This window comes from Megascapheus bottae, chromosome 7 (assembly GCF_031878675.1).
Source record: "Megascapheus bottae isolate mThoBot1 chromosome 7, mThoBot2.hap1, whole genome shotgun sequence".
Classification (NCBI taxonomy): Eukaryota; Metazoa; Chordata; class Mammalia; order Rodentia; family Geomyidae; genus Megascapheus; species Megascapheus bottae.
Window position 1 is genome coordinate 42,462,525 of NC_143515.1, and position 13,405 is coordinate 42,475,929.

The window sequence follows — 13,405 nt, forward strand, 5'->3', positions numbered from 1 at the left end:
CATACTCATGGAGTGGGGGCCCCCAGACCGTGGCCAGCCACACCCTGAGGCTCCGGGCAGCTATGTGAGAAGTTGGTGTGTAGGACAGAGGGATGGTGAGGGTGGACGTGGGGAAATCTGGACGTAGAAAGATGAATAAGCAATTGCAGAGGTCCACGTGGGGTGATGAAACATTGATGTTGGTGTTGTGTTATTTTGCAGGTAAGGATGAGCCCAGCAGCTACACATGTACAACTTGCAAACAGCCATTCACCAGTGCATGGTTTCTCTTGCAACACGCACAGAACACTCATGGATTAAGAATCTACTTAGAAAGCGAACACGGAAGTCCCCTGACCCCGCGGGTTGGTATCCCTTCAGGACTAGGTGCAGAATGTCCTTCCCAGCCACCTCTCCATGGGATTCATATTGCAGACAATAACCCCTTTAACCTGCTCAGAATACCAGGATCAGTATCGAGAGAGGCTTCCGGCCTGGCCGAAGGGCGCTTTCCACCCACTCCCCCCCTGTTTAGCCCACCACCGAGACATCACTTGGACCCCCACCGCATAGAGCGCCTGGGGGCGGAAGAGATGGCCCTGGCCTCCCATCACCCGAGTGCCTTTGACAGGGTGCTGCGGTTGAATCCGATGGCTATGGAGCCTCCCGCCATGGATTTCTCTAGGAGACTTAGAGAGCTGGCAGGGAACACGTCTAGCCCGCCGCTGTCCCCAGGCCGGCCCAGCCCTATGCAAAGGTTACTGCAACCATTCCAGCCAGGTAGCAAGCCGCCCTTCCTGGCTACGCCCCCCCTCCCTCCTCTACAATCTGCCCCTCCTCCCTCCCAGCCCCCGGTCAAGTCCAAGTCCTGTGAGTTCTGCGGCAAGACGTTCAAATTTCAGAGCAACCTGGTGGTGCACCGGCGCAGCCACACGGGCGAGAAGCCCTACAAGTGCAACCTGTGCGACCACGCGTGCACGCAGGCCAGCAAGCTGAAGCGCCACATGAAGACGCACATGCACAAGTCGTCCCCCATGACGGTCAAGTCCGACGACGGCCTCTCCACCGCCAGCTCCCCGGAACCCGGCACCAGCGACCTGGTGGGCAGCGCCAGCAGCGCGCTCAAGTCGGTGGTGGCCAAGTTCAAGACGGAGAACGACCCCAACCTGATCCCGGAGAACGGGGACGAGGAGGAAGAGGAGGACGACGAGGAAGAGGAAGAAGAGGAGGAAGAGGAGGAGGAGGAGCTGACGGAGAGCGAGAGGGTGGACTACGGCTTCGGGCTGAGCCTGGAGGCGGCGCGCCACCACGAGAACAGCTCGCGCGGGGGCGCCGTGGTGGGCGTGGTGGGCGACGAGGGCCGCGCCCTGCCCGACGTCATGCAGGGCATGGTGCTCAGCTCCATGCAGCACTTCAGCGAGGCCTTCCACCAGGTCCTGGGCGAGAAGCATAAGCGCGGCCACCTGGCCGAGGCCGAGAGCCACAGGGACACTTGCGACGAAGACTCGGTGGCCGGCGAGTCGGACCGCATAGACGATGGCACTGTTAACGGCCGTGGCTGCTCCCCGGGCGAGTCGGCCTCGGGGGGCCTGTCCAAAAAGCTGCTGCTGGGCAGCCCCAGCTCGCTGAGCCCCTTCTCCAAGCGCATCAAGCTGGAGAAGGAGTTCGACCTGCCCCCCGCCGCCATGCCCAACACGGAGAACGTGTACTCGCAGTGGCTGGCGGGCTACGCAGCCTCCAGGCAGCTCAAGGATCCCTTCCTTAGCTTCGGAGACTCCAGACAATCGCCTTTTGCCTCCTCGTCGGAGCACTCCTCGGAGAATGGGAGCTTGCGCTTCTCCACGCCGCCCGGGGAGCTGGACGGAGGGATCTCGGGGCGCAGCGGCACGGGAAGTGGAGGGAGCACGCCCCATATTAGTGGTCCGGGCCCGGGCAGGCCCAGCTCAAAAGAGGGCAGACGCAGCGACACTTGTGAGTACTGTGGGAAAGTCTTCAAGAACTGTAGCAATCTCACTGTCCACAGGAGAAGCCACACGGGCGAAAGGCCTTATAAATGCGAGCTGTGCAACTATGCCTGTGCCCAGAGTAGCAAGCTCACCAGGCACATGAAAACGCATGGCCAGGTGGGGAAGGACGTTTACAAATGTGAAATTTGTAAGATGCCTTTTAGCGTGTACAGTACCCTGGAGAAACACATGAAAAAATGGCACAGTGATCGAGTGTTGAATAATGATATAAAAACTGAATAGAGGTATATTAATACCCCTCCTCCCCTCGGCCCCACCTGACAAGCCACCCCCCCTCTTCACCCCTCCCTCCTCATAGTCCTCCAGCCCCACTTCCCTGTAGGATTTTTTTCTAGTCCCTTGTGATTTAAACAAGCAAACAAACAACAAGCAGAAGTAAGGAAAGCTAAGAATATGAGAGTGCTTGTCACCAGCACACCTGTTTTTTTTTTTCTTCTTCTTTTCTTTTTCCTTTTTCCTTTTTCTTTCTTCCCCCCTCCCACCCCCTTTTATGTTCTCACCGTTTGAATGCATGATCTGTATGGGGCAATACTATTGCATTTTACGCAAACTTTGAGCCTTTCTCTTGTGCAATAATTTACATGTTGTGTATGTTTTTTTTTTTAAGCTTAGACAGCATGTATGGTATGTTATGGCTATTTTAAATTGTCCCTAATTCATTGCTGAGCAAACATGTTGCTGTTTCCAGTTCCGTTCTGAGAGAAAGAGAGAAAGAGAGAGAGAGAGAGAGAGAGAGAGAGAGGGGAAAAGACCATGCTGCATACATTCTGTAATACATATCATGTACAGTTTTATTTTATAACGTGAGGAGGAAAAACAGTCTGGATTAATCCTCTATAGACAGAAGAGATAGCACTGAAAAAGAAAATAACTCTATGAGCTAAATGTCTGTCTCTAAAGGGTTAAACGTATCAATTGGAAAGGGGAAAAAAGGCCTTGGATTGACGTATTAACAGAAAAACAAAAACAAACAAAACCAGAACAAGTTTTTTCTATCATTTGGTTTTAAAATATGAGTGCCTTGGATCTATTAAAACCACACTGATGGATCTTTCTACTTGTTATAAGCTTGTAGCTGAATTCAGCATTGGGTGAGGTAATAAACCTTAGGACCTAGCATATAAGAATTCTATATTGTATTTCTCACAACAATGGCTACCTAAAAATATGACCTATTAAGTCCTAGTTAATCATCATTTTCCCTTTAGTTTAACTTGGTGAACAAAAACTGATTATACCAGTATAAAAGCTACTTTGCTCCTGGTGAGAGCTTAAAAGAAATGGGCTGTTTTGCCCAAAGTTTTATTTTCTTTTTAATGATGCCTAAATCGAATGTGTAATGTGCAAAAGCCCTGGATATGATGAAATACATTAGTAGGGAGTTAATTTTATGAAGATATTTGTTTTAAATAATATCTTTTAAATATTTTGGCACTAAAAGAAATAGATCCAGATTCACTTGGTTGTCAAGAGGACAATCAATTGATCAACTTAAGACCTTGTGTACCATATTAAAAAGAAGAGACTGACAGTAAAGTTTTGACAGAGGGAACAGAGTGTGTGGGGGGGAGTGATTTCTTAGCACAAGGTGGTACTCTTTGCCATTTTAAAACTAGAACAGGTGTATAAGCTAATACTGATACAATGATGATTAACTATGAATTCTTAAGATTTACATTTAAATGTGACATTCTTTAAAAAAGAAGAGAAAGAGTAGCAGTATATATGTCTGTGTTCCCTAAAAGTTGTACTTCATTTCTTTTCCATACACTGTGTGCTATTTGTGTTAACATGGAAGAAGAATCATTGTTTTGATTTTTTTTTAATTTTTTTAAATGAAGCTAGCATCTACCCCAGTTGGTGTTCAAATAGCACTTGACTCTGCCTGTGATACCTGTATCTTTTCTCTAATCAGAGATACAGAGGTTGAGTATAAAATAACCTTGCTCAGATAGGACAATGAAGTGCACTGTACAATTTTCCCAGTTTACAGGTCTATACTTAAGGGAAAAGTTGCAAGAATGCTGGAAAAAAAATTGAACACAGTCTCATTGATGAGCATAAAAAATAATTTACAAAACGCTGCCAGCCATTTACTTGACTAATGAGCTTACTTACTTGGACGCAACATTGCAAAGCGCTGTGAATGGAAACAGAATACACTTAACATAGAAATGAATGATTGCTTTTGCTTCTACAGTGCAAGGATTTTTTTTTTTGTACAAAAACTTTTTTAAGTATAAATGTAAGAAAAAAATTTTTTTTAAAAAAACACTTCATTATGTTTAGGGGGGAAACTACATTTTAGGGTTCCATTGTCTTGGTGGTGTTACAAGACTTGTTATCCATTTAAAAATGGTAGTGGAAATTCTATGCCTTGGATTACACACCGCTCTTCAGGTTGTAAAAAAAAAAAAATAACCATACACCGGGGAAAGGTTTAAGATTATATAGTACTTAAATATAGGAAAATGCACACTCATGTTGATTCCTATGCTAAAACACATTTATGGTCTTTTTTCTGTATTTCTAGAATGGTATTTGAATTAAATGTTCATCTAGTGTTAGGCACTATAGTATTTATATTGAAGCTTGTATTTTTAACTGTTGCTTGTTCTCTTAAAAGGTATCAATGTACCTTTTTTTTTGGTAGTGGAAAAAAAAAAGACAGGCTGCCACAGTATATTTTTTTAATTTGGCAGGATAATATAGTGCAAATTATTTGTATGCTTAAAAAAAAGAAACAAAAAAGTGTGACATTGTACAGATGAGAAGCCATATAATGGCAGTTTGGGGGAGCCTGCTAGAATGTCACACGGATGGCTGTCATAGAAGTTGTACATATCCTTTTTGTTCCTTTTTCCTGCTGCCATGCTGTATGCAGTACTGCAAGCTAATAACGTTGGTTTGTTCTGTAGTGTGCTTCTTGTCCCTTTTCCTTCTATCTCCCCTACATTCCAGCATCTTACCTTCATATGCAGTAAAAGAAAGAAAGAAAAAAAAGGAAAAAAAAATAAAACCAATGTTTTGCAGTTTTTTTTTCATTGCCAAAAACTAAATGGTGCTTTATATTTAGATTGGAAAGAATTTCATATGCAAAGCATATTAAAGAGAAAAGCCCGCTTTAGTCAATACTTTTTTGTAAATGGCAATGCAGAATATTTTGTTATTGGCCTTTTCTATTCCTGTAATGAAAGCTGTTTGTCGTAACTTGAAATTTTATCTTTTACTATGGGAGTCACTATTTATTATTGCTTAGGTGCCCTGTTCAAAACAGAGGCACTTAATCTGATCTTTTATTTTTCTTTGTTTTTATTATTTTTTTATTTGGATGACCAAAGGTCATTACAACCTGGCTTTTTATTGTATTTGTTTCTGGTCTTTGTTAAGTTCTATTGGAAAAACCACTGTCTGTGTTTTTTTGGCAGTTGTCTGCATTAACCTGTTCATACACCCATTTTGTCCCTTTATTGAAAAAAATAAAAAAAATTAAAGTACACAACGTAAGCTTCCTGTGTCCTCATTTGACACACTCTGTAAATTACTTACAAGAAAATAGCAGGTTTTAGTAGAAGGCCAGATAGTCTTTTTCAGAGTGATTTGTATGGGTATTTTGATGTGTGTATTATACCCTAGAGGAACATAAAGTACTTACTATATTAAAATAGGCGTACCTCAAACCATGGAACTAGTTTATAGCCTTTACAGTTCTAAAATAATTTTCATCTGATAGTCAAAACTTTCACTTTATCTCTTAGCAGAAATCCATTCAGCTATTAACAAAAAAACTTGCTGGTGATAGCATCTTAAACTTTTATTTCCTTCAGAATTTTTGCTGTTTTTATTGTCTAAAAGTTCTTTTCAGTTCTCTCACCATTACACTATCTTAGTGTGTAATGTAAAAGCATTTTTTAAAAGCAGAAAATCAGCTCTTTAGTTTCTACACTGCAGCTTTTCCTCAAAAGAAAAACAACCACACCTCTCACCTCTAAAAATCCAAAAACAAAGGCATCTGATTAAAAGCAGAGAGAGAGAGAGAGAGAGAGAGAGAGAGAGAGAGAGAGAGAGAGAGAGAGAGAGAGAAAGAGAGAAAGAAAGGAAGAAAGAAAGAAAGAAAGAAAGAAAGGCAACAGAAAAGGAGGGATGGAAAAAGGAGACAAAGAAACAGAATCAACCAACAAAAACCCATAAAGTAGCAACCAGGGGTAGCCAGATATAGTCAAGTCTCTGGAATCTGAAACTGATTCCCTGAGATGATGCATCATGGTTTGCCTGTGAAAATTCTCGGGACATAGATGCTGCAGATTGTTTTTATAGTCTACCTAACTGACAGAAAATGAGGCTGGGGGTACCCTTCAATTATCTTTTGACCAACCAACAGATTCATGAATTGCCTTCGAAAAGCAACTTAGGTCTATTTGATAAAGCCCTCCTTAGAACTCTGTGTTGTCAGTTTTATAAATTCTGCATGTTACAGCATCAATTTGCTTTATTACAACACATGCCTCTGTGATATTGTCTCCCTGTGCCCAGTGTAGATGAATGGATCCGACATTGTTCTTAGTTTTGTAAAAAACAAAACAAAACAAAACAAAAACTGTTCGTTGTCTTCTTGTAGTAGCATTTTTGTTGCTCAATTCTTAGGCTCTGGTGCCTGTGAGGTGGCCTTTTCATGTAATGCTTTTTATCTGATGCAAGAAGAGTTTTTATCTTTGGAAAGTATAGAGAAAGTAGGTGTTTTTCTTTTTTCTTTTTTAAAGTCAAGTTGGGTGGGGAACAGAGGACTTCACTAAGAGGAATTTGGAGAACTTTGCTTAGGAGCTGAGAGGGGGCATGGTGAACTTAATGTTTGTTAGTGAATGGAGAAAGATATGTGTGTTTTAGATTAGGTTACTTCAAGCCCGAATCTAAACTGCTGTTTAAGATGGATACACGTATTCTCTGGGGCCATGCTGATTTTAGATATGGTGACTCCTGCTACACTATATTAAATGCCTATAGCCTTGTGTATGTCCCTACTGCCCATTTATTAGGAGCTCTGATTATAGCTATATAGGTTTTATAGACAATATTCTTTTTAATTTCTCAGTATATGATGCTCTTAGTGTAATTAGGTTTTGCATCCTGTCAGATGGAATTAATGGGGGCTACGGTATATTTATATGTTCCGATTTCTTAAATCAAATGGGGAATGGGGAGGAGTGCAACAGTCTGGTGATAAATCATAGATTATGTTTAATTTACATGGTCCAAAGTTAAATAAATTTATCTGGAGACAGATTCTTCAGGTTACTTTGTCTCCTGACTTATTGAAGCCTGCTGATACAAGCTCTCTGAGTGGAGTGAACAATGGAAGCACGGAAGCTTAGCCCACTGTAATATGACTTATAAGTGACATTGTATATCCAGAACCCTGAAGTTTAATCCTAGTATAAAATAATATGGAAACATTTCCCATATTAAGATGAGATCCAGATACACTTTTAAGTGAGAAAATGACTAAAAACAGTATCTCTCCAAATTTTTCAGTTAAGCTTTATTAACAGTCTAGAATGTACTTGAACCTACTGATGCTTAAGAGTTTCACTTTTATCTTCATTTTGAGGAACTTAATAAACATGAATAGGACAAATACTATTTCTCACAGATGTTAGCCCAGAAACTCCCAGCAAATAAGTCCTGCCTCCTTCTCAAGCCCATTTGTTAACTCTTGTTGTGTAGGGGCCCCAGAAGGACTGAAGTGAAATGTTTTAAAGGTTGCTAAGAAGGAGGTGAATGTGGTTCCTCAAGTGTACCAGCTGTGGCAGGAATTGTGAAGTAGTTGAGTTTGTCCCAGGACATTCTGTGGATAGAACTGTTTGTTTAAATACATACATATATATATATATATATATCTCCAATAAGTCTATATGCTTGAAGAGAGCATTTGAAAGGAAGGGTCCAGGAGGAAGGGCAAATTAGATAGAATGTCAACTGGAGAAATCAGGAAATGAAGTGGTTTATTTACAGACACTGAAAGTTTGCTGGAAGATAGTTGAGGCCATCCTGAAAAGAAGCTGGGAGGCTTCAGGGTCCATTTTGTCCAGCATTAAACACTTTCTTCACATAGTGAGCGAGGAAATAGAATAACTTCTCCCATTCCCCCCCTCACATACACACACACCCACACACACATATACACACACTTGTTGATGACTATTATTTGTGTTTAAGAATAATCCTGCATGGCCCTGGGCCTAGCCCATTCAAGAATGAATCCTTCCCATTCAGTTTTCAAAAACAACTTCCTTAAAAAAAACACACAACAGCAAACAAACTGTGGGGCTTTTGCTGTTAAGAGGATGGGTTTGCAGTGTTCTTTCAACCTGCTTGGGAGTACTGTTTTTGAAAAATTTGCTTTTGAAAAATTTGCTTTTAAAAGGCTTGAGCCACTTAGCAAATTTTCCTAAGTGTCTCTTGAGGCTCAGGGGCCTTCCCAGTGGAGATAAAATGAGGCCATTTTTGGAGAAATGGACACTAGCACACAGACACATTTACTCCAGCGCTGCTACAGCTACAAGCTATAGACATAGGTGGTTGGCTGCACACTTCTGCTTGCTGGCACCTCGTTCCCCCACTAACCCCACTCTTCCGTTTACTGCAGCACATGGCCAGGGGGACCTTCAGGGACAGGGCTCGCTCTCTCTCTCTCTCTCTCTCTCTCTCTCTCTCTCCCCCTCCTTCCCTCCCTCCCTCCCTCCCTCCCTCCCTCCCTCCCTCCCTCCCTCCCTCCCTCCCTCCCTCCCTCCCTCCCTCTCTCTCTCTCTCTCTCTCTCTCTCTCTCTCTCTCTCTCTCTCTCTCTCTCTCTCCCAGTGTCATCGCCGGTGAGAATGAGATCCAGTTAATTCCTCCCAAGTGGGAAAGGAGACCAATACAGGTTATGAGAGCCACTGAACTTAAACTTGGCCAAACACAATGGTTGATTCAAATACTGTTTTTCCTTTCTGTAATGTGGCGAACACAACTGTGTAAAGGAAGTACATATATCTATCAGGTCTTTCACAGAGACAGCAGAAAAGGCAAATTGAAGAATTTCCCTGAAGGTTTTTCTTAAAGCAGGAGCCCCCAGACTCCTAGGGGACTGTGCTTTAAAATAACCACAGTGTGGTACATGTCCTTGCTATACTTTGTTCCGGCTTTCAGTACCCATAGTGATTCAGACAAAGGGGTGTGGTGATGGCTGTTGGTGGTGGGGTTCTCAGTTGAAGGGACCTCAAGGACAGTTAGAGCTGTACTGAGAATGTGATTTCCCAGAGCCCACCTGGACACAGCAGGCCCCTCATCCAGGTCTTCACTGCTCAAGGGTGGGGTGGGGAATTCCTGAGAGCAGCTGAGCTCCAGACCCCAAGCCTCCTACCCCACGGAGTCAGGGGAGAGGAGGCCCCAGGCCCTTGCTTTGGGTCGCCATGGCAACAAGGCCTGGAATGCCACTGTGCAGCCCTCCTCAACACATCGGGACTCTCAGTTCTGCTGCTTCAAGCCACTGTCCACACACAAGGGAGGAACCCAGAGGAAAATAACCTCTCTTCTTTCCTTCGCCATTGCCTTCCCCCCTGACAGACCAAAAAGGAAAGAAAAGAAAAGAAAAAGAAAAAGAAAAAGAAAAACAAACCAACCAACCCTGCATGTTTGCAAGAAACGACAGGCAGTTTGGGGTGCAATTTGAGAGCAACTTCTTTGGGTTCTGATTTTCTCTTCTGAGATTTGTTCGCCTTTTGTAAATCGTTGGCTGCTTTGACGTTGAACCTTGATGACATTTCATGTTTTCGTTGTGCTGCTTTTACATCAATTTTGATTTTTTTGTTTCTTTATAATTTTATTATTATTTTAAGAAAATGTCCCCCTCCCCTCCTCCCTCTCCCGCTCTCCTCAACCAAAGGAATGTTTCCTACTAAGTTTTCTCAGTCCTAAGGAAAAGTGTTTCCTTCCAGGTGTGTCCCAAGTTTCTAGGACTATCATATAATGGGGTCCTGGGGATGGAGGGTCCGGGTCTCCTGGAGAGTGAATGTAAGGTGGGGATGGCCTGGGGAAGCCACTCAGAAGTCAGGGGACTTATCTGGGGAGGGGAGATTGTATTTGAAATCAAGCCAGTGGCTCAATCTGTGGTTGATTTTAAGTCATATATATATTTATATATATATATATTTGTTTTTAAATAAAAGCTAGTGAGAAATCAGAAAAATCACTGGGCCAAGTCACACCTGTACTTTTTCTCCCCCCTCCTTCTTCTTCTATCTCCAACCTCTTTCTAGGTGCTTCACACACCCCCATTCGGCGTAGTGCCCAGAGAGCTCAAGATGTGTGGCAGTTTTCGGATGGAAGCTCGAGAGCCCTTAAGTTCTGAGAAAATTTGAAGCCCTCCCCCACCCCCGAACCCCGGGGCGGGGTGGACACCTCCCGCCCAGCCGACGTCAGCGTGGTTTGTCATCCTGCTAGTTTGTGATGTTTTCTGACAGTAGCCTCCAAGAAGCCGTTTGTGCGAAGACAAGAATCCTGCGGAGTCCTTGCCAGCCTGGGCCTGCAGTGCCATTTTATTTATATTTTTTAATAAAAAGTAAAAAGAAAAAAACAGATCCACCTTGGAACAGTGAATCAGCCCCATACCGAGGGTCCTCGGACCATTGCCGTCCCGAGCAATGTCCTGCCCTTTTGAAACCAGCTAACCTAATTACTCGTATTGTGGAAATGAGCATGAGCCCCGCCCCCAGCCCTTGTTTCTATACATTCTATGTTGTCTTTTAAAAAGTGTGCTTAACATTGACACAATAAATGTTGGAGCTTTAGGTGGTGTTTTGTTTGTTCTTTAATTTTTCAATGTTCCAAAGACAATGCGGCTGCTTAGGACTGTATTTCTCTACCCATTTCCTGCCCATGGGGTGGGTCCCAGAGACCCAGCTGAGGAATGGGTGGGCCTAGTTCCCAGAGGGGGACTATGTTATTGTTTATCAGATGGCATACATTTTCAAGGAAAATCAACATGCAAAACTTGAGAATAAATCATAGCGATATCATAATTAATGCAGTAGTAGTATTGCTGTTTATTAGCGCTGAAGTGTGGGTTTTCTAACTGTCTGGCTTATAATTTGCATGCCATTAAATAATGCATAATATGGCACACTGAGTCCCGTTTTTCAAATATATGCTTTTGGTAGCTACCAGGCAGGATTTGAATTTGTCTTTTAATTTAGTTCAAGAAAGATAATATCACTGTCTGAGTGGTAAATCCTAAAGGAAGTGATAAATGTCAGTAGTTGCTTATTAGAGATTCGAATTTTAGGTTCTTAAACCTTCAGCAAATACACCTTAATGCAGACAAGCAAACAGACATAAAACTTCTTTAGAGCTTATATTTGGGGCAGATCTTATAAATGGGTAAAATTATAGGAGGAAAGAGGTTCATATCTAGTAGACCATTGTAGTCATAGTATTATCCTGTATCTTACAAATCAGGGACACAAGTAAGTAAATGAGGTCTACAAATAGGTTATTAAAAATTCCTTTTGGCCGGGCCAGGAGTTTAGCCTAGTGGTAGAGTGCTTGCCTAGCATGCATGAAGACCCGGGTTTGATTCCTCGATACTACATGCATAGAAAAAAGCTGGAAGTGGTGCTGAGGCTCAAGTGGTAGAGCTCTGAGCTCAAACCCAGGACTGGCAAAAAAAAAAAAAATCCTTTTGGCCTAGTCAACTTGCCAACAACTTTTCTCAATTTGTTTTTTTTCTGTTAAGAGATCCAGAAGAAAATTGGAAACAAAATAGTATATAAAAATAAGCTTATAAATAATAGAACCCAGACACCTGTGTGTCATAGATTTACACATTGGCTGTGAACCTAAGTGGGGAAAATTTTACCATTCACCCTCTGGCTAGATTACTCAACCTATTGAAAAGATAGTGAAGTAATTGGCATCTGGACTCCGTCCTGCTTATTCATCATAAATAATAGTGTTCTACCTTATACTTTATACACTGCTTTCATGTGCATTGTGTTATCCAACCCTTACTGGGATGACTGTCACAACTGTCACTATACAGGTGAGGAGACCAAGGCTCATCCAGGCCATATGTCTAAGAAGAAAAGCTGAGAATCCAAGTTTTCTGATTTGGAATCCAAAGATAACCCAATAGAACCCTGTTTGACGGATCAAAGGAGGTGCTTCTTCATCTGTTATCCCACAAGCCATACGTGTTCACAAACACACATGGTTTATGTACACAAAGGCTAAAGGAGGTCCACTGGTAGAGACACAGAGTTGTCACCAACAGCTGTATGAACTGCACAAGGGACTGCGAAGCAAGGGCCCCCTCCTTACCATTTCCTTCTCTCTGTGGCTTTTGATGACAAACAAATAACCCTATAGTATAGATCTTCATGATAGATTTTTGAGAGTTCCTAGGTGAGGATGGGACTTCCAGACAAGAAATTATTTAAAAGGGAAACCCTTTCCCTGCCCTGGGCTCTGTCTGTGTTGCTGAAACCTAAGGCCATTAGATATTCTTTGATGGCATCCTCCTTCAATGTGCTCAGCTCCTTACGGATACATAGAAAGGGCACATCCATTTCCACAGAGTCCTGAACAGAAACGGAATGATCATGGGACTGGAGACAACTTCAGCCTTGACAAATACACTTGATATCTCTATGCTTTCCAATTAGGTGTGCATTTCCACTCCTACCTCATATTTCTTCTTAGGGCGGGATTCTAACTAAATGGATATCTCTAGAAGTGGTTTTTATTGGGGAGAGGGAACTGAAGAGTATGAAAGACATCCTTTTTCTTTACTCTTGAAGAAGAAAGAGCCCGTGCCATTACTCAAACAAAACACTCCCCTGTCTTCACTCTTACCTGTTTTAGTTGAAGGAAAACAAAAGTTCATTGATGAGATTCATTATGAAATGGCATTATAGTAGGGCTGTACCTTTCAAAATCCCACCAAAGATTGATGATCTGGGAAGTTATCTCTCTGTGCAATATGTCAAGGTCATGGTTATTTGAGAATGGTGCAAGCAGCAGAAGGAACTGACAAATCAAACCGGGGTCCTCCCAATGCCTTCTGTGGAAAAAGGAACTTCAAATTGCAGGGAGATTAATGGGTTGCCTGGTATGCACTGAGAACAGCTTAGAGGCCAGTGCTGGCTAAGAGGCTGATGACATGGGAGACCAAATATGAGCATTATCCTTCCCCTGCCAACCCTGGTCTACATAATTTTGTGATCTTCCAGATGTCACACTAACAGGTCTGTATGGCTTTGGGGGTCTATGATGGCCTCAGAATCCCTACAGTCCTTGTACATCCAGCTCACTGAATGTCAGCAGTGCTTTAAACGAAAATCCCCAGAAGCCCAGTAATTTATTTAAA

General features: G+C 42.8%; 1 protein-coding gene across 5 annotated transcripts in view; it reads left to right on the forward strand.

Moving 5' to 3' along the window:
- Bcl11a (BCL11 transcription factor A) overlaps nucleotides 1-10,829 on the forward strand; it is a 97,194-nt gene extending 86,365 nt beyond the window's left edge. For 2 of the 5 annotated variants that reach the window (XM_090336872.1, XM_090336873.1), the window contains exon 4: nucleotides 202-5,500. In XM_090336872.1, the coding sequence (XP_090192998.1) occupies nucleotides 202-2,228 (2,027 nt within the window). In that variant the 3' untranslated portion in view covers nucleotides 2,229-5,500. Of the gene's footprint in view, nucleotides 1-201; nucleotides 5,501-10,298 lie in introns of those variants that run through there. The other 3 variants (XM_090336874.1, XM_090336876.1, XM_090336875.1) reach the window with 3 other exon arrangements.
- The last annotated feature ends 2,576 nt before the right edge of the window (nucleotides 10,830-13,405 follow it).